The sequence below is a fragment of the Apteryx mantelli genome, chromosome 1 (assembly GCF_036417845.1).
Source record: "Apteryx mantelli isolate bAptMan1 chromosome 1, bAptMan1.hap1, whole genome shotgun sequence".
NCBI lineage: Eukaryota > Metazoa > Chordata > Aves > Apterygiformes > Apterygidae > Apteryx > Apteryx mantelli.
In genome coordinates, this window is record NC_089978.1 from 122934258 (window position 1) to 122956260 (window position 22003).

At 39.1% G+C, this 22003-nt stretch overlaps 1 protein-coding gene across 5 annotated transcripts in view; it reads right to left on the reverse strand.

Annotated features, from left to right (window-relative positions):
• The window catches only part of PHLDB2 (pleckstrin homology like domain family B member 2), a 71303-nt gene that overhangs the window by 46228 nt on the left and 3072 nt on the right, over window positions 1-22003 (reverse strand). For all 5 annotated transcript variants that reach the window (XM_067300634.1, XM_067300651.1, XM_067300657.1 and 2 more), the window contains 3 exons: window positions 15849-15958; window positions 11088-12436; window positions 1605-1988 (listed from right to left, as the gene is read on the reverse strand). In XM_067300634.1, coding sequence (XP_067156735.1) covers window positions 1605-1988; window positions 11088-12436; window positions 15849-15897 — 1782 coding nt within the window. In that variant the 5' untranslated portion in view covers window positions 15898-15958. The remainder of the gene's footprint in view (window positions 1-1604; window positions 1989-11087; window positions 12437-15848; window positions 15959-22003) is intronic.

The window sequence follows — 22003 nt, forward strand, 5'->3', positions numbered from 1 at the left end:
GAATGGCTATTCTGAGAGCAGGCATTTTAACATGTACAAATCTGACCTTGATATTTTAAAACAATGAGCTGTGTTTCGTTAACACAATAGCTTGTTACTGCTTTTCTCTGGACTTAGCAGAACACCCTTTACGATGAATGAATGGTATTCCTTCATTAGCATTAGTAATCCTAGCAGGAAAGCTTCTTTTTGTCCGGTATCCTGTTCGGATAATGCTGACATAACATCTTCCATTTCCACTTCCCAACAAGGATTTTAAATAGGATCTCTGACTTGTACAAAGAAAGTAACAGACATGAATGTGAGAGAAATGCAAGACCACAGTAACCGGCAAATGAAATGACCTAGTAACTTTCAAACACATAAAGCACTGGTAAGATTAAGTTAAGCCATGACAGCAGGTTTCTGTTTAACATCTTTTTTACACTGAAAGACTCAGCAAATTTCCAGAGAGGTACCCCTTTATAAGATAAAACACTTTTCTATTACTTCTCTCTCTCTTCTTTTACACGTACGCACTTCTGTTGAACATAAGCATGTATGTAAGTTAAACAGAAGTTAAATATAATTTATGTTAGGCATGTAACCATACTGAAGCTCATATACTTTATATACTCTAACAGAAATAAGGAGAAATGGAGAAAATACTTTTAATATGTGAACAGTTAAACAGAAACCTGTCATTACAGCTTTACTTGGTCTTACCAAGATCTTCATTCTAATTATTGACTATAGTTATTTAACACGATGCCTATCACCAGATATGTAGTGCTTGTCTGGCGCATAAGAACCTAGGCTCTGATCTAAAAACAAATGAAAGGCCCTTTCCCCACTCTCCCCCCCCCAACTAGGCTGCTGCTGCCCTAGCTGAAGGAGAGACCTCCGGACAGCAACAATTTGAAAAATAATATACAAATCAGAATTCTGATGTTTCAATTGTTAGAAATGCTGTTATCTCATTTTTTAAAGGACAACTCCCCTTTAGGAGCAAAACTGCAGTATGAAGTAAATAGGAAAGAAGCAACAAATGTAGGAATTGCCCTAGAGCGCCAAGAGGCAAGCTGCCACCATACACTTCACAAGAGGCAACAGCTGATTAGACACATGGCTTAGGTCCAAGCTAGGGGAAGTGGACAGGGCAGTAAATTCAGCTCAGGCAATTCCTCTTCTCCCCCTTTACAACTATTCTAGTTCACCAGTGAGAAAACACCCTCCTCTTTTTACAGAAAAGAGGAGTCTCAGCCTAGGAGGAAGTGGCAGAACTTCCCTTTTCTGGAAATCTCAGCACAGTAATAGTTCTAGGTAGGATTTCTGAAACATTGCTTATCTAAGTAGCTTTAAATTGTTAAATCATTCTCCCACAGAAAACATTAAAACTCTCCCTGATCGGTACATCCCTTGGAAAAAACTTCCAATGTAAATAGCTCTTATAGCAAATGAAATAATCACCATTTCAGGTGCTGGCTACAAAGTTGGATGAATTCTGAGATTAAGACTTATACCTAAGCCACCCCGACTGCGATCCTTGCTTTGAAAATTGACTTCTAGAGGAGAATTTCAAGTATGCAATCCCCAACTGTCGATTTCTTTCCACACAGTGTTACCTTTGGTGTGATACTTAAGTAGGAAGATTCAGTAGAATCCTTCAGGAAGCCAGAAGAAGCTAAAGGTGGAGACTTCATGGTTTCATTGAAGTGTTCATCAGCTTTCAGCCCTCTAGAGGAAAGGAAAGCACCAGCACTGCGACTGTGATTACTCAACTCTGAAAAATCTGAATCACTTGCAGATGATTTCAAGTGGTTTCTAAACCTTGTTTCGAGATTCATCTGTGAATCTTCAAACACTGAATCTTCATCTGATAGTTGAAGTTTTTCAAGTTCTTTGTTAATTTTTTGAACATCAGCAACTGTTGTAGCTGCAACAGGGTCACTGTCAGATTTGGAGTATTCTGCACACAAACTGAGGATTGTCTCCAGCCGCTGACGCTCCTAGTTTAAAGAAGAATATAGCACTAAGCTTTGCATGTGAACTTTAAACAAAGATGAAGTCAAAACTAGATTTGCTTTTTTTTTTTTTTAAAGAGTGAAAGATTAAAGTCATCATAAAGCAATTCCATGTATGCCTCTAACAATTAAAGATAATAAATTCATATAAATAATTACAGTATAACTTCAAGAACCAAAGGTAACATGTATGAAAACCCTAAAAATTAAAAGTACATTCCACAGAAACAAGTATTTATTTACCTTAATATGTCCTGACATTTATTTCTCTTTCCAGTGTAGAAGACTAATATTAATATTGTTTATTCATGTTGCTTTAACCAGTTCTGATTTGTACATACGTGTGTCCACTGAGCTTACTCTATAAACTGATATGCTTTGTACTTTATGTTATACTCCTACTGAGCTGTGAAATATTGCAAAGATTTTCCATGAACTCATTCATCTCTGATTTTTTGGGATTTTTTGTTAACTTTGATTCCCTTGAAGGGGGAGGCGGATTAATCCACATTTTGAAACACCCTGTTCGAATCCCTAGGAGCATAAACGTAGCATAACAGCTAAAATATAACAGATGTTGAATGTACCAAAATGGGGGAAATCTTTATTTACCAGTTATGTCAAATTCCATACGGATTCATACTAACATTTAAAACTTGAGAATCTGAATAGCTGTGCCAGTTTTGACCTGACATGCTCCAAGTTGCAGCAAACATTTAATTCCTGAAAGTTTTGTAGATCTCTATGATACGTGATAAAATGGATTTAAAAGCTATATTTGTTTTATTTTATTGTATGCATAACTTCCTGTAACTTCTATTTCAGACGAAACTGTTTGAGCTTTTCATTTTTAAGACATGGTGCTTCTACGTAATGTCATGTTTCTTTTGCTAAAGAAGAAAAATAAAGTAAATACAAAAATTGCTTACCATAAGCCTATTGAAAATTCTGCAGGAAAAAACATCACTGTGAAAGTCCCATGCTTGGCATTAACACCTGCACTAATGATCACATTTCTTATTTCTAGGAAAGCCTTCTTATTTTTAATCACATTAAAAAAAAAAGCCCCAAACAAACATCAGCCTCCTTACCCCCGAACCACTGCAGCGGCATTCAGTTTCCAAGTTCTGTCTGGCAATACATTTGCAAACAGGATTTGCAAACAGCTATTTCTTACAATTCGAACATCCTAGATGCAGCAGCAAGTGATAACAAGAATCAACCAAGAGCTGGGGCAGTGTATTGTTTCCATTTTCCCTTAAATAAACCATTGGAGTTTTATGAAAATTTAACACTGGTTTACAAGAATCCAGCTTCTTATAGTTACCAGAAGATTACACGGCTAAATGCATTACACATTTATATTACCCCAGATCACCCACAGTTAACTGAAAGAGACACACTTATACACTTCAGAAAGACCCTGAACCCATCTGTTTCAAAGCACTACCCAACTGAAAGAGAGCCACGAGCCAGCAACTTTGCCTTCAAGTAGAGTATTCCCAGGTTCTCACTGCAGGTTTCTTGCACTTTTCTCTGAAGCCTCCTGTAATAGCACCACCAGAGATAAGCTATTGAAATTAATTAAGCCCTGGGCAGCTCTGGGGTAGCAATTGCTCACTTATATTTTCCATGAAATATCTGGTTCAGCAGAAGCTGCAGACATCCTTCAACCCCAAACAAACATAATCCTAACTCCCCAAAGCCTTGTTCCCAACATGCATCTACCGCCAGACCCTCGGGCTGGTCTCTTACCCCTCCAAAGCTGCTATCCTCCCTCTTACTAAGTCTTTTGGCTACACAACCCAATTCCTAAAGCACTGTGCAAGTGCTGGCTAGGATCTCCGGGAACTATGCAGCTCTCGCTGTTGTGACAGCACCAGGCCTGGCCCCATAATACAATCCTCGTAATGCTTATAGAGGGGAAACACAGCATTAGAACACAAAACGCCATCCCTCCCTGCAACAACAAGATCACTTTCTACCATGCCAACCCTCTGTTCTTTCACTAATAATAGGAAAAAGCAAGTTTTAAATTGCAGCTGCTTCTTATCCTAGCCAAAACGCTACGGTAAGAAGCTCTCGGTGCAAACCTATCCCTTTGCGAGCAGTCAAGTAAAAGAGATTCTTTTTTCCCCCAAAGCCTCACATGGTCAGGAAAACTTAAAAAGTTACAGAGAAACCTCTGCCAGTCTTCAAAAAATTCCCGATGAGCTTTCAGACACATTACAGAAATGCCGATATCTCTCGCTTCTATTTTGACATGCACCAGGAGGCTTAGGGACAGGAAGCTCTGTGGCTATTTTATACACTCTATTCTCATCATTTCATCTCAGCCAACTCATTCCAGCTCCAGCACACCTGCATTTAACTGTTCCAGCATAAATTTCTGAGTCAAGCAGCCAGCCAGGAAAGCACCCTCGCAGTGAAAAAATACAAAAATGGTAGCACATGGAAAATCCATTCAGTGGATACTACATATGCTAATTGTGACACTGAACATAGCAAAGAAGAAAGGTATGTCAAAAGAAGCAAGGTGGTTTAAAATTGGTTCTGGGGGGAGGAAGGGGGGTTGAATCAAGCGTTTTAAGCCTCCTTTCAGCATATTTCCCCATAAAATGTCTTTTCTACTAGACTAGAGCACCTTCTTAGATTTTCAGTGGATCTTTTACCTCTTCTGAAAAGGGGTACACAGGGGTGCACTTGCTACATTAGCAGTTTCACCCTTGTAGGCACTGACAAAGATACATACCACGTATGAATGGCTGGGAATTAGGTGCTGAAGGAGGATGGGATAAAGGCATAATAACAACCCTTCTCTGTTACTGATTAACAATGACATTAAGAAACATCTCTGGCACACTGAAAATAAACATACTCTGAAATAGCAGAGATAAATAATTCCCACTGTTCACAGCAATCAACGATTCCTGGTTTTGTTCATCTGGTGCATGTCACGTATACAAATTTTACAAATGTGAAGAGGTGATGTCATATCTAGGTATCAAGGCAGGACTTGACTAATCAACTGTGGCAAGCAGGAAGCTTTTTAGATAAGTGCCATTAGCAGCTGTATAACCCAAGATTTCATTAAAAATACATGTGCAGTCTCTATCTTTTATGACTGAAGCTAACAAGAATTATGGCTAATCAAGGCAGCCATGGCTCCCTTTGTCTGAAGGGGAGGCTGCTGTTCTTTTCAGCTAGCAAGCAACAGCACTTTTCCATCACTACTCTTTAAAAACCTCATGTGCAAGCAAACTACCAGCTTCACAGCACAAGTTTGGTGCAGCAGCTAGTCAAAGAGGATGGTGGGGGGAAAGATGCAGAAAGACTGGAGAAGGCAGGAGGACAAACTCCCCAAACCTTCTCTCTTACTAACACCTTCAGTATCCCATGGGCACAAGGCAGGAGAAAGGCTTCTCTTTCCTTCCATCTTTTTAAGGCACTGATGATTTCACATCTGTCATATACTGAGACAGAAACTTATTTCACAGCTAGACTTTCAAATGGGTCTGAAAATAGCCCTATAGATGTTCTTCTCTTCCCTCTACTTTGCACCAGTTTCTCACTTCAGCCTCACGTATTTCATCGTATTTGGTCCTTGTTTTGTTACATTTAGCCTTTTGGCTATGAGGTTATCACTAGCAGCACAGAATTTGGAAAAAAAAGTACAGGTATTTCTCACCACTGATGCGCAGGGAGCATTTTACAGCACAGAAACTTGTCAGGAGAAGAGCTGTAGAAAGACAGCCCCTGTTCAGAGCTGACAGCTGGATGGAGGCATCAGGCTGCCATGGCTCACCCTCACCTTCCCCATTCAAACACAAACGAAACGGAGGGACAGAAGTGGGGAAGACAAGTGGGACAGGCCAGAGCTAGAGCTGGTCCCCAGGCAGAAACAGAGCAGAGCTGCTGCAGAATTAGCTCCTGCGTCGCAGTCCCTCGGCAGGCAGGGATGTGGCTCCTGATGAAGCAGCACTAGTTCCCAAAATACCACTGTGCGTTCGTGAAGAATCACCTTTCAGCACTGAGAAGCGCAAACTCCGTTTCTTCATTCAAGTACTGCGTTTTGTTCAGACCATGCCCTTTTGCTCCTGCAGGACTTCTGCAGATGCTCATTTTAAAATTACACGAAGGATAGGAGTCCAAAGCGTAAAGCTTTAGTATGATACTTGCTTAAGTTCTGCAAATAAAATAAGTTCTACTGAAATTGATTTCTAACTGACCCATACTGTTCCCTTTGATAAAACAGATAGCTGCAAAAATTATGTATACACTTTTTTGAAATAAAACCATGCATCTACTTGTCCATTAGTTATTCATCATATTTTGAAGAGGAGTTAAACTGAATCCATACTTGGGATTATTAAGGATACTACAGAAATATTTTGCAAAACAAAAAAAAAGTAACGTTCCTGAAATGAAAATTTACTGAGCCATCAGCATTAATTACATTGTGCAGGGTTTTTTTAAACTATTATATGGCACTCGTTCATTTACTAAATTAAGTTGTTGTTAAGTAGCCATTCTGTAACAGTAGAAAGATTGCCAAATACTAGCGGTGGAAAAAAATATCTTGATCTAGCCTTTATCTACCTGGCTAGAGTTCCTATAAGAGCTCAGTCACTTATGGTTTTAAGTACAGTTTGGATACTTTATGATTAAAGGATCTATAAAAAGACACATTGCCAAAATAATTTTTAAAACATGCATGTGAGATTTTCCCAGTGGCACAGGAAATCAATAAGCTCTACTAACCATAGTTTTAAAGCCACACCACTTCAAAAATTCCAAATTTTTTTCATTTCATTTTCCCTCACATGACCACAGCATACAAAATTGTAATGAATCAATGCTAAATACTTTCCAGAATCAGGATAGTTTTGTATTATTTCCTACTTACAGAACAATGCTCAGTTGACTGTGGAAAAAAATAAGTTCCTCAAATTTTATTATTGCTTGTCAGCTCATTGCTCCTATAAGCTGAAATCTCTCCAAGTACAGTTCTTGCATGTAGTAAAACTGTTTGTAAACATATGCTTAGAGATCCATCCAGACAGCTGGCCTATGGAAGGTATCTTGCAAATCCTGCCCAAGTAATTTTTAAGTATCCAGCACCATCTAGAGGAAGTATATTGCACTGCTTAAACATCAGCAGTAAACCATCAAGGTTCATGCTATTCAAATGAGTGGGTATCAAACAAAATAGATGGCCTTAATATCTATCTGACTATGTTGTCTGTGTCATCCCATCCCCTGACCTCCTCCCAGGCTGAACAGAATGGCTGTCCTTCGATTCCAGTAGCTGCTACAACTGGACTTTTATCTCAGACAGAAAAAAAGTGAATTTTATCTTTTTTTAAAGAATTCCAATCGCTAACTGAATCTCAGTTAGAATATACTTAGACCACAGCGCTGAACTTTTCTGTTGTTTATCAGCATCATGGGATAACTTCAGCAACAGCTCACTCTGACTTCTACTTGTATAAAACTTGTATAAACATCCCTACACCAAGATGCAATGTCCAGTCAGCTCTGCTCGAGAGGAAGCCGAAGCAGACTAACGGATCAGTCTTTTGTTTCCGCAAGCCTGAGGAGCAACCTTCTGCCAGCCCATCTGCTCCCACCGCTCCTGAGTCCCCAGCTCCCAACAGTAAAACGGGAGAGAGGGCAGCAATAGGAACACTGGTTCCTCCTGTTTCTCAAGTCACAGATGAACAGTCTGGCAATATAAATGACACTAGTGTTCAGCTAGTTTTGGTAAATCTAGCCATAAAAGGCAAATCAAAAGAAAGCGAGAGAAGGAAATACCAAATACACAAGTACATACATGACTTTTCTGCTTGGCGCAGGGGTAACAAATCACATGTTTAAATCATTCCAAAAAACTGCAGTGCATATTTTCACTATTTTTTTTTTTTTTTTTTTTTTAACTTTGACGCTTATTCCTTTGGGCAATGACAACGGACCACTGGGTTTCACAAGCAGGCTGTGACAACAGCTTCAGATGCAACCTTCCAGAGAAGCCTCTCCTCCTTAAAAAGCAAACTAAGCACAGGTTTCACAGATTTGCAGAATATCACAAGTAAAACTCATAGAATAATCCCTATGGAGAAAAAAAAAAAAAAAAAAAAGACCAAGGGCAGATACTCAGTTAAACTATAATGTGTCTATGATAAAAAAATTCAGAGGTGAATTGCAGCTGGCAAACACAACACCCTAAACTTGCTCTCTGCCAGCAGGCGCTGTAGTAGCAGTACCGATACAAACGAAGCTCCACTTTATACCTGGACTGTAAAGCGGTCTAATACTCTAAAAGGAGGGCCATGTTTCTGATTAGGTTCTCTGAATAGTCCTAAACTTTTCTTATGCCTATCTTGCTTCAAAAGCACAATATACACGAGTCAAAAATTTGTATAAAAATGGACTACATTTCCCCAGCCATTTATCTACCAGCTGCTCAACCTGGACTTCTGCTCAGCACTTAAGATTCCAAAACACACATTTTTGCTATTGAAGAACACTTGCCTGTTTGTTTTTTCCTTTCCCCTGGAAGCAGGCCTGCGCAAACCTGGGGCATCTCTAACCTTTTTCCATGCTATGTCCCAGTGAAGCTGGACAAAGCTGCTCTTTGGAAACTCGGGCTGGAGGTGCAAAGACCCTGCCCAGAGGGATCAGTGAGCTCTGCCCACTCAGAAAGCCAAAACCAAAACAGACCAGGTCAGGCCCTGCATGTACAAAGGGCTGATGGGGGGCTCCTAGAGGGACATTAACAGAGTGAATTTTTTTTACAAATATGCTCCTTCCTCACAAAGATCTGAAAACCAATTTTGCAGGTTATTCTCTATTACTCTTTGACCACTGGGATGAGACACTGCCCTGATTGTCAACTCTTCAACCAGATAAAACAAGGAAAAAATAATATTTAACAGGATCCTGAAGGGAAGATGAATTCAAGCAGGAGGAAATTTCTTCCTGTTTAAATTATATGCAACAAACAAAACTATCTTTTTTCAAAAAATTTAACATGTTGGGAAAAAAAAAGGCAAACACTCTTGCTAAAGCATCAGGACTTGAAAAAAGTATTGTCCTGGGAAGTGGGAAAAAAATTTAGTCATTACATCCACATATAAAACCAGGACAAATTTTAGCATTATTGAATGCAGAAACAACCTCCTAATATCTTCAGTCCCTCACCACAGAAGAGTTGTTCCTTGAAACATAAATACATTGTACTGTGTTGCCTTTTATGGCCGATTATCTCTCATGTTTACAGCATTACAGATTGAAAAACCCTCTGATAATAAGAAAACCACTTTACACACACAAAAACATTAAGATCTTGTTTTCCAAAGGACTGGAAGAGAGGAAATTTCAAAATGGAGTCAAATAATGGTAGGGAGAAGACAGCAGGAAGAAAGAGAAATTATCTGTAAGCATTTCTGCTAACATTTTTTGCTTTTGCATGCAAAGGGTAACAACCTTTCTCAGCTATCGAATCACTTTACTTGCAACTGGCTCTCCTCATCCTTTAAAATCTTGCTGGTGTTTCTGAGAAACCAGAAGCCACGGCTTCAGATGGAGTCTGTGAATGTTTCCAGTGGCAACTGCATAACGTAATGTGGAAAAGCACACTTGGTAACATCAAATGCAAGCGGGAGGGGGCAACGCCTACCACTTTGTTAAATCTGGGCCTGAATTTCAGATGTCTGACTTCAAAAGCATGCCAAGCTGAACATTTTCACAATGTCTTGCAAACCAATAATGTGTATTTTATACAATATACCTCTGAGCAGAACAGTGACGAAAATGAAGGACTTTGCCCTCGTAAAAAATTCCTCACAACTGAGGTTGTGTCAAGGATGTACATAGGACTGGAGGAAAAGATTTGAACAGGTTATGATCCTTCAGCTGAATCCATTTAAACATTTGGCTCAGAATGGGGGCCATGACCCTGCACACTCACTGCGCCCTTATTTGTGACCTCAAATGACCAACCACCACTCTCTCCTCATATTTCTCTGTGCATCTTTCCACTCTGGCCTACAGGAATAGGCATGCACGAGAGCTGAACTTTACTGCAGACCCTACTTTGACTATACACAAGCTAGACAGGTTTAGGAGCATCCTATTTTCATTTTCCTCAAAAATATAAAGATTTGATTTAAAGCACACAAATACAACATTTAAGATGAGTGCTCACTAATACAAATCAGCCCATTTAATGACCTCAGGTTCTTGGTGAACAATAAAATCTGTATAATTTGAATACATGCAAACAGGGTCAGTTAGACTCTGTAGTCACTGCAAAAACTTTTCAAAGAAATGCTAGGTAGCCTCTTAGGGAAAAACTGGATACAAAACTGTTTCTCCTCTCTTTGTATATTCTGAATACTTTTTTTCCCCCCAGAAATTGTTTCAGTAATACACTTAAGTTTCATTTTACTATGAAGTTTAATTCAGTGCTGAGGCAGTATGTGCTGTTTTGCTCCAGATTTTTGCTAGCTGACAGAAGGAAAGAAATTATGTCCCCTCCTGCTACTGCCCGTTTTAGGGGAAGCAGGGAAGCCTATGTTTTAATGAAAACATTCAGAAGGAAAAGCTGCAACCAAGCAGAGAATATTACCGCACCAATGCAACTTGAATCCACAGCACAGCACATACGCAAACATGACTCCAAGCAGCTTACAATGAAGACATAGATTTTTTTTTTTTACCCAGTTACTGCAAATGAACAGCCATGAACTAAACAAAAGTGCTGGGTCCCTTCAGTGCAATTTGTGGGTTTTATGTACATAGACATTTTAACAGAGCCCACAGGATGAATGATCATAATTTATGTGGGTCCCAACATATATTTTTTTTTAAGATGGCTGAATAATACAATCTGAGCTGTTAAAGCAGCATACTATTTTAGTATTAGCTTCAGGGACTGCCATAATAAGCAATGCATCTCAAGTAGACAAGATCTGAATTTCCAAACACAACAGCTTATGTTTTACTGTACCATTCTAATGGCTAGATTTGGAAAGGACGTTTTGCAAACATTAACTGTCAGGAAAAACTAAAAGCAAAAATTACCAGACGTTCCATCTCTTGCTCCCTAAGTCTCTCTTCCCTCTGTCTCCTGTGATAGTCCATGAGGTCATCTCTTCCAGAAATGGAACTAATGCTGTTCTTCCGCTCTCTTACAGAAGTTTGCAGCGAGTTTGGTGTCTGTCTGAAATTTTCCAAATCCATTTCATCATATTCCATGGAACTAGTGGAAAGGTTTCTTCTGACAGAGAATGATCTGTCAAAATCCACAGGGGAGAATGAATTACTGGGACTTGTTCCTGAGAGCCCAAATCTATCAAAATCATCAGAAAGAAAGGAGGAAGAAGAAGCTAAAAGCATTTTTTTAGCAATTCGAGGGCTTGGAGGAACACTAAGAGTCGAACTAACATAGGGATTATTTTCAGACACAGAATTTGCATGTGGCGAAACCCCTGAGCTGCAAGAAGAAAAATTCAGGTAATTATCAGCATCTAAAACATTCTGAGGTAGATCTTTTTCTCCAAGTTTTTTCCTTTTAGTATTACCCAGAGAGTTTCTCGGGGGCAAACTTAATGGCATCAACTGGCTTTCTGTTGATTTATAAAGTCTGGGTAGGGAACGACTGTACATTCCCATATGACTTAGAGATCCACCAGAGTATTTCCTAGGTCGTGAACCCAGAGGCTCTGTCACCACATCCTTGTGTTTAACTGGTCTCGCATGAAGAGCCAGGCTGTCTTGAATATTCATCCTCCTGCCTTGCTTTGGGCTCGAAGGCATGCTGGCCGCCCCTGAATTGTTTACAGGTGAAAGCATCAGTTCACTCCCTGAGCTTCCATTCCACATTGTAAGAAGAGAGCCTGAGATCTTCTTCATGTCCAGCATTCCTGGGAAGTAGACATTGTCGTACGATTTGTTTTTTTGACTGTACTTTGAGTAGTGAAACTTATCCAGAGGTCCAATGGATTTTTCATTTTCTCTGTTGGCGTGGATATCAAAGTCTGTCCTTCCCAAACTGTACCCGTCAAAGGATGGAGAAGTGCCAGATACAGAACTCAAATGCTTTACAGAGATGCTTTTATCTGAAAGATATGGGCTCTCACAAGGGAACAGCTTACCTCCTTGAATTTTGGTAATTGAGTGCGTATTTTTAACACTGGAGGAAGGACTGCGTTTAGCGGGCACAGGTTGGGAAAGGGTTAAATAAGAACCAGCATAATCCCCATTTGTTTTAAATTTGAGACTTGATGAATATTTCTTCGGGTTGAGGTTCTCCATAATATCCTGGAGACCATTTTCAAGTGAATTCACCACAGAACCCTTTTCCAAACTAGCATTTTGTAATTCCATCTGGTTTTGTGTGTGGCTATACTCTGCCATAATCTTACTGGAATCTGTAAGGAAGAGGGGAAAAAAAAAAATTTTTTAGTAAATAAGTAAGGAGCCTCTTGCATGCACATGCCTGCATATTAACTTTAAAAAACATTTTTTCTAGTAATTGTTGTGCTTGTTATCAATGTATGTCGGATCGTTAGACAAAGGAAAGTATATGCAACCTTCAAAACCCATTTTTGCAGTTAAAGACTGAGGAAAAAGGGGGAAAGAAATATCACCAAATTTATACTACAAATCAGCAAAACAGTTGGGAAGAGACTAGATTCTTCCTTTGGTGTCCTATCCATCAGAGGACACTGTGGCTCACAGCCTTTATAATCCTGAGCCTCCCGAGACGTCCATGAGGTAAGAAACATTACTGTCCTAATTTTTTATAGCTGAGGAACTGAGATACAGAGCAAGATGCAAAGCTGACAGGAGAGAGAAGAACTGAATGCATGTCTCAAAGTTCAGGATACAGAACTTAAGATACTGTTGTGAACCACCTTTTCTTTTAACCTGTACAAATAACGTGCTCTGCCTCCCAATACACTAATGAGCCCAATTCAAAGCTCATAAAGAGTTCGATATGTTTCCACTTACTCTGTGGACTGTAATGCAAAGGTTTAAAGAAAAGTATAATACTGAGGTCCAAATTTCAAGGTGTTTTAGCTCAGTGCTCTAAAGTTTTTAAAACACAAAGCTGCATAACTGCATCTGCAAATAGCATTTTAGTTAAAAGATAGCCTTAAGGAAGTATAATGCTAGCCTCCATGACTTAATTCAAGGAAAAAAAAAAATCACATGACCATTAAAATTATTGACAGCAGTTTAAGGTTCCAGGTCACACGTTCAAAATTATAAATGATATTCTGGAAGAGGACACAGACTGAAAAAGCCTTTGTTGTGGTAGATATTATCATTCAGCTACATGACAAGCTCCAGCCTAGAGTCCTGAGTTCCACTTTCCAGAAAGCAGAGAAGAGTCCAGCTCATGACAGCAGCAATCGCTGCGGCAGATAAGAGGACCCTGAGCAGGCTTGCACTTAGACCTCAGCTGACATAGAAATGGCACCATTAACCTTTAGAGCAGTTTCTTGGACGTGCTAGGCTATCTGTGCTTCAAACTAATAAAGCAGTCACTCTTCAGTGTCAATTCCTGCGGTGCCACTGAGCATTGCTTCTGAAAATAAGGATTGTTTCTGGGATTTACTCTTGGCTCAATCGCATTTCACCCGTGACTTCAGCCAGCTCACGGGAAACCTAGTCTCAGACTGCCACTCTAGAGGAAAACCTAACATCTTAACATGTAAAGCGCTTTTAAAATCCTCAGAGATGATACTTTAATCCTCTTCTGAATACCATTTCAGACAATTATATTAATCTAGACACACAATTTGTATTCCTCCCTACCCCCGCACCACAGCTTCAGAGCAGAGCTGGGATGATCCAGTTTCATTGAGGATCACCAGGCTCACACATCTGGTGGAAGGCAGTGATGCATTCTTTGAGGGGGGTCTTTGTTTATGGGACCTACTTTGTCAACAAGGAGAAAAAACTGGGATTCATTACTCTCCAGGGCATCACTCAATATCCATCTGTTTCACAGGTTTGTGAAAATGGTCTCTAACTTATGCAAACTATGTTAAGTCTAAGTGCATAATAACACATTCTCCTCAATTCTTAAGGAAAAAACCCATTAACTTAAGAACAAAGGTAACTGTCACAAATAATGGAATTGAACAGGCAGAGGATAAAATAAGCGAACATTATGGAAGAAAGCAAACACATCTTTTTGAGTATCATGGACCTGGCTAAGAGTATGTTAATTACAAGTTCTACTAACGGCTGAAAGCATCTATTGCAGCTTCAGACTCAAATCTGGGGTTTACTACTACACAGAATTTAATATTTTTATGCAGACTGTGATTTTATTTGCTATACTTTTAACATGTTTGTTATGATGATACAATTATCTAAGTTGCATTTGAACCACTAAGTTTACGGGGCTCTCTATCAGGCTATCACTGCTGTAAGCAAAATAATTTCTTATAATTTAACATTTTACTTGATATTTTTTAATTACTTTCACAACTTTTGATGAATAGCAATGATAAAGTTCAAATGAACAAAAGGAAGAATGTGACCCATGTTCAGCATAACACTGTCAAGACAAAACAAAGTCATCTGAAAAGGATCAAGCACTCATCATATTAGTGGTGTTACAAGGAAGAACAAGATGTGAAACAGTTATTGAGACCACAAATATATAAAACACAACCTATATGCCTTGTATACTTACCCTTCTGTTCTGCAACAAAACATAACCTCTATTTTCTTTTGCCTGCCCTTTTTCAAAAATCTCTTAAATCTGAAAGCTAATCTCAAATCAAAAATGTACTGCGCAAATCATAATTTGAACACAACTGAGGTTCAAATATTTTTGCGTGCCACTGACTCCTATATTAATAGCTCAGCAGACACATTAATGGAACCTTAATAATTGTTTATTACTCCCTTACAACACCAGTAGGACACATTTAATCCTGAGAAGACTAAATGCTTTTGCCAAACACCAAGTTAGCTCATGGAAACTTTCAGGCCTTTTCACCACAGCAATGAAGGGTTCATTGTACTTTAAATCCAAACAAGTACAGCAAAAAAAGGTCACAATACCTTCATGTAGCCATTTGAATTCAACTATTCTATACTATACCTCGTGCCAATTCCTGTGTTTCTGGTTCCAACGCCGCAGTGCCCGCAATCATAAGGTTAAACCCCAACTGGACTACAGCACATGTTTAACTGAACCTTAACTTCTTCCCACAAACCAGAGCTTGTTTGCTTTGTTTATTTTTAAGTTAATGTTTGGGATGCAACTTTATGAATATAGCAGGATTTGTTACACATTCCAGCTGATGCTGCCTTCACATGCAGTTACAGAGGCTGGGCAGGGAGCTCCGGGTGGTGTGTATAGGAGCCATCCCACCTCAAGGTCAGCTGCAGCTCTCCCTCAGTAACCCTCAGTGCACAGTGTAAGGCTCGTCTCTTTGGCAAAGCATTTGCTGCCTGGAGTTATATGGAAGCAATTTCTTCCATTCCCTTCCCTTCCCTTCCCCCCCTCCCCAGTTCTTGTTTTTCATTTCTTTTCTTATCTTACTTTCCTGAATTCTTTAGCTGAGGGTCATCTATATGTATTCCAACCAGATATTAAACTGATGGGGGATGGACAGCTTGACTGGGCACAGTGTATCCAGATACCACAACTGTGGTCTCATTTTTGGCTGGTAAAATGAGTTGGGCATGGAGTAAGAGCAGAGCACTGATCTTAGATATCTAAGCGTCAGCAGAATTAAAGGACCAAAGACAACAACACATTCAGAAACACCTAAGTAAAATGACAAACAAACTTCATTTTTATTAATTGATTACCTGTTCCAATATTCTGAAAGGAGGAGAGGTTACTTCTGTTTGGCATCATATTTGTCTTCTACAGGGTGGTTAAAACAAAGCTAATTCAAGTGAACCAGAGAAATTTTGACCTGCAAATAAAGAACCAAAGAAAAAAATATTGCTTTAAGAAATATATTCTGAGAAGATTTTTTAAATATGCAGTATAGACCAAAACTTACTTTTCTTGTGCAAAAATTTCCAGAGACAATTCATAAAGAAATATGTTAAACGATGTTTGGAAAGGACACTCTAAGTTTAATGTGAAGGCTGTAAAAAACCTGACTGGATTTCTTCTATCAGTTTAAAAGGCCATATACCTTGATTTGATAATTTGGTATTATCTATGATCTCAAATCTGTGCAGGTAGTTACTAGTCATAGCTCCTGAGTTCTATTTGAATTCCTGTGGCTTCCTTAAGAAATCATTGAGAAGGCTGGGCTTTTCTGCAGAAGACTATTTTTGAAAGCTCATAGCCCAAATTCATCCCACCTAATGCCAGCATCCTGCAATCACAAAGAACCCTACCTAAAAACAGGTATGCACAGAAAATATTTGGGCAGGAAACAATTTCTAAAGTTCCAAAGAAACCAGACTACGAAGGCAAAGTGATTCTTCAAAGTCTATAAAAAATTTTGATACAGCTACGAAAGAGACTTGGCTTAAAAGAAATGCCAAAATTCGATCCCAGCCACTAAAGACTAAAATTAAATCAAAATCCAAATAGAAGATCTCTAGTGGGTTCCTCTATCAAAAGAAAAGGGTTTTTGTTTGTTTTTTGTTTGTTTTTTTACACACACACACATCTGTTTTTAAAAGGTTGACAAAAAAGGCCTTAAAAATTTGCATCAAGTGACAAAATTAATGGTGACCATCTGTAGGCTTTCTGCACTTCAATTCTGGACAGGCAAATAGAAACGTGGCAGAAAAAAAAAAGAAAGAATGGAGACAGATGGCTTAATCTGTCTACAGATGAGACACCTATTTAGCTTCAGTAGTCACAACCTCAACATTTCAGGTCTCTGTTGCACAGAATTTGCTTGCCATGCTTTTTTGCTTTATTCTCCTAGGAGGAGAGCCCCAAAAGAAGCAAGCTGCCTGCTAAATCCCTATGGAGAGAGACTTCTTTGCAGCGGCTCTGGCTCTTATCTCCTTGCTTTCTTCCCTTGGAAGGCGCTCTCCTGCTGTGCTAGCCAGGCCCTTTCCCTCCCCTCTGTTACTGCATGAATCATCTCTACCCTGATCTCACTTTATAATGCTTTTTTTTTTTTGTCTACAGAGGTCATTTCTCACTCCTTCTAAGGAGAGAGTTTCACTCTGTCAGGCACCTCTCTTCACAGCGAGCAGCAGGCTTTACCCTGATAGTCGTCTCCAAGAACACGAACTTCACCCTTCTCTGGCAACGGCTCTGCCCTTCAAGGGGTCAGGCAGATGGAAGAGCCCCTCACACCTCCCTACCTCCTTAGGGCAACTCAGGCTCCACATCTGCCTTCTCTAGCACCACAGGCCTGAAGTATTCCAGAACAAATTGTGGGAAACAGTCTGGATAGCAGATAGCTCTTAAACCAGAGTTTCATGCTCAACAGGTTATTTTATTGACATTAAACATTTACTGTTCTTTTCACCCTGCCGGGCCTTTCGCCCCACAGGGAGATTCTTTCCCTAATTCCTTCCAGCTTGCCTTGCCTTCTCTTACTAACTGCCTGCTACCACTAATCCTCCCAGCTCAAAAACTCTACAGCATTAGAGGCTCCTTTACTGCTGGGAACATGGCTAAGAGGACTATCCCTGGATCTCAGCACTCTGCTCGCTGGAGGCAGTTAGAGAGACACAGTCAACATGCAGATCTCTTTAATTAAACTGGTTCCTTCACTGAGCGCTAACAAGAGTTAGAAGTGGTTCTCCCACCCTTTAGAACTGGCAGTCTGCCTTTTGCCTGCCCACAAAATATTAAGCAATGGTACAGAAATCCTGTTAAAACTGCTGCTACATTACCATCTTTGCATATCGCTTTCATGAAAGGTGCTATGAAACATACAATTCGAGCCCAGTGCTCCCCAGAAGAGAACTGAAAATGTTGTAACTTCTTGGGACATGTTCAACTTCACATAAAGAAATAGTGTCTCACAAAATTTCATGCTGCTCTGTACCAAAAAGTATAATTATATTATCAATTAGAAAATTAAAATATGGACAACCTGGAATCAAAAGACAAAAGGAAGGGTTGATTTAAAAGAAAGGAAAGGAAATAACTAGATTTCTTGCATCTCTGCCTTTGCTGCTTTTTGTTTAAAATGGCTGGTGAAACCACTAGTAAAAACAAAGAAAAAAACAGCTGTTCATTCCTCATGTGTTTGCATCCTGTCTATCTCACAAGACCATGGCTACCACATATTCAATATGACAGACATTAAAGAGAGAACAACTGAGAAGGAAGGGTTTTTAACTAACTGAAAATCCAATCTTTCGATCATTTTGAAGAATACTTGGGTTTGATAATAGCCAAGATGAAGAATGTCTTTAAAAGATTAAATATTTATACAGTTTCAGTTCAAGTTTGAGAATTCATTACACATCTCTCTTCTTAGAGAATGAGAGATCAGAGAAGTCAACCAACCAACCATAATTGGATTTTTTTTTTTTTGAAAAGAACTTTCTACAAATCTCTGCTGTGAACAAAAACAATAAACAACCAATGAATTAGTGAATTAAACAAATAAACAGCTCAAAATGAACAGTTTTATCTGCTCTCATGAAACCATATTATTGAGACCAGGATTACAGAGGGCCTCATCGAACAAGCAGCTAGACCGATTTTCATTAAAGAGCATACACTGCACTCTGCCTTGTCTGGAAGGAAGCAAAATGATTTCATCTGGTATTTATAAAGTCATCAGAAGTGAATGTATACAGCATTACCAATCATGTCTCATCTGTACAGTGCCCAGGCCAAATTAAGTTCTGTTTTACTAATGACCAGAAGAAACAGTGATTCATGACTCAAACAGGCTGCGAGACAAACAAAGGATTCCAGTTTTAAGATATTATAACACAGGATTGCTTTATAATAAAATTCCTTTCACCCAGCTTAGAAGCATAGAAGTGCAGCTCTATCAAGCCACAGGTACAACTCTGCCCAACATTTATTTCACAGATTTGGGTGATATTTTCTCACCACATCCAATTCTTTCCCTTTCCTTTACTTCTGCCTCAGTGGATAACCACCTCCCTTAAGAAAAGCCTTCCATGGCATACAATTTGCTGTTACATTACCAACCAAGTCAGTTATAATCCCTCAGAAATAGCTGAGGTGTTCCTTTGACTGAAAATAAAGTCTTTTTTTTAAGAAAGTTCTTAAATTTGCCTCTCTTAAATTTGAATCTCTCTCCTCTAAGGCTTTTTTGCACTTTACTGTTTCTTCTTTTGCAGTTTCTTAGAAAACATTACAAGAAGTCATTCCCAGCAGTTCCTGCCCCACTGTGTTCTCTGTCCTCAGAAGCTCCCAGAGCAGGGTACAACCATCCACGGGAAGCACGTGATACTCCAAGCGACAGAGGGCCAGGAGAGGAAACCATCGCTGTCACAGTCCACACAAATTGTTAGAGTTTCATTTGTTCAGAAACAAGAAGGTTCTTGAATGAACCTTTGTTTCATCTGTTCCAGTAAAACACACACGGTTCGGGAGAAAAGCAAGCCTCCTTAATTTTTTCACCCTGAACAAAATTTGGTGAATGAGTGCTAATGGCTTCAAAGCCTGGAGATTTAACTTTCCCATGGTTTGCCACACCTACGTCCAAAGATGGACTACTCCATTACCGAGCTCATTTACTTCTTTTCTGCATAATCTTAAGACAATGCACTTGCTCCTGATTAAATCAAGGCTGTGTTTTTTCCTTAACTTTGCTTATTTTTACAGAAGAAAAAGTGCTGATAAACTCAAACTTATTTGAAAGTAAAACTTGCGGGGCTCTATAATTTATCTCCAAAAACACTCATGTGTAAATCAGTCTTCCCCCAACCCCTTAAAGCCTCCTGTCAAATTAAAGCAATATATTCACAGAAAGCCACCTGCATAATTCAGTTGAGATTCTATACCCAAAAACTAGTGAATGGACACATCCTTAATGGGGATCATAGTCACCTCTGATGAAAACTGGGGAACTCGGAAAGGCTTTTATCTACAGATCCACTTACATTCTTCTCCCTGTCCTCCTCATCCTCCCCCGCAACACAATATACTAGATCCTGAGATACATCTAATTCCCTGCCAGCACAGCCTTGAAAACTGTTCAGTCCCCAGCCTTTCATGATACAGATCTTACAGATCCCTATGATGCAAATGATCAGAACGTCTGGTTACGGGTATAGGGAGTTCTGGTTCCCAAAGCGCACAGCTTGGCATTTGCACCAACACTAAACAAATTAAAAATCAAATATCTGTGAATCAGATTTGACTAAGTCCCTCCCTTGTAATCCTGCAGGCTTCCGATGTGGAAAAGGGAGCGGCAGAGGAAGCCGCTCTAACAGCTTATCTTTTTCTCTAAGAAAATATCATGTTGGATATTGGAGAAGGAGCTCAGTGGCCCAAAAAAAGGCAGTGCAACAACAACAACAACAAGAACACCCCAAATAACTTTATGCCCTTAATAAATCACACCTATTTTACTAGAGTGACTACCTCAGCTACTCCAAGTAAGCAGCCAAAATTGCACCTAAATGCATTTTTTTAAATTATTCTGTCCTACTTTATAAGCATGATTCTATCCTACTTTATAAGGATGGATGCTGTAGAAGTTGTCACATCAGTTGCCCTTTCCAGTAGAATGAAACCACGTATTTTATCAGGTCACGAAAATTGATGATTTTAAATATGCATCAAAATAAAAATATTCATTACTGTGTAACTATTATAGCTCAGTGATTACAACTTGAGATCTTAAAAAGTTGACATAAGAGACATTGACTGCTGAGTGAATCCAAAAGAAAATTACAGTGGAAATGCTGAAACTTTGTAACTTTTTTTTCAATAACAGCTATTCTTAGCTGAAACTGTAACTGTTAAAGTACACATTTCAATTAATCTAATCCCATTCCTACTCATCTGGCAGGACAAGAGAGATTAAAACACTTATTCAGACTGCATTATTTTAGCAGGTATCATTACTTCCTCTTTAATTTGTACACACACAAACCATAGTTAATTTGAATTAGTCCAGATGAAACAAAGTTGAAGCTAGAAGTGCTTTTCTAATATGAGAGTTGATTCTTTCTGCCCAAACAAAACTCACCAACAAGAAGAAAAGTTTTAGAAGAGATTTATATTAAAACAATGAACTTCTTTTTTTCATGCAGCAAAACAGGGCTAACAAAGAACAATCCAACTTCAAAAAGTTGTATTCTGTCTCTCTACCTAGGTACCTTTCTGATAGCTAAGCTTAAAGTCAGTTATCTAACCCAATGGCTGATTCATCTCACTCCAGTAACAATGAGCTCCCAGGTATTTTCCTAGCACTATTTCATTAACTGCTTTCCTATTAAAAAATTGAGCATGCTTAAAAGATTTGCAAATTAAGATTTAAAAAAATACATACAGACATGGCAAACAGAAAGCTCTGCTGGTGGCTGGTGGCCTATGATTGCTTAAATCTAATTGTGCAGACTAACAAAAACAAAACAAACAACATATCTGGTGTGGTTGAAAAAGCACAGTAATACATTAAACCAATATAATTTTCATTCCTGAAACCCAGGAAATACAGACTCTCTTGATCTTCAACTAAAATTTCAGGAGGGGGTTGACTCAAAAACAATTATGAATTTGACTTCATACACCGTACAGGAGCAGAAAGACCCTATGGAAAAGTTTCTCCTTTCCCATGCTACTTGACACAGTAAACTTGCCTTTAGGCTGCCCTTACCATGTTCAGTGAGAGCTTGCCACACACAGCAGATGAGCAAGCCCCAGAAAATACATAGACTAATCAAACAGCTCTAAAGATCTTCTGCTCCTTTTTTTTCCTCCTTGGATGTCCTTGCCATTTTTTGCTATCTATTTGTCTGTTACAGTTTCCTCCTCTCTCAGGCAACCTTTGCCCATGATTCACTTTGCTTTGCTCTGATTTCTTTCACTGCCACTT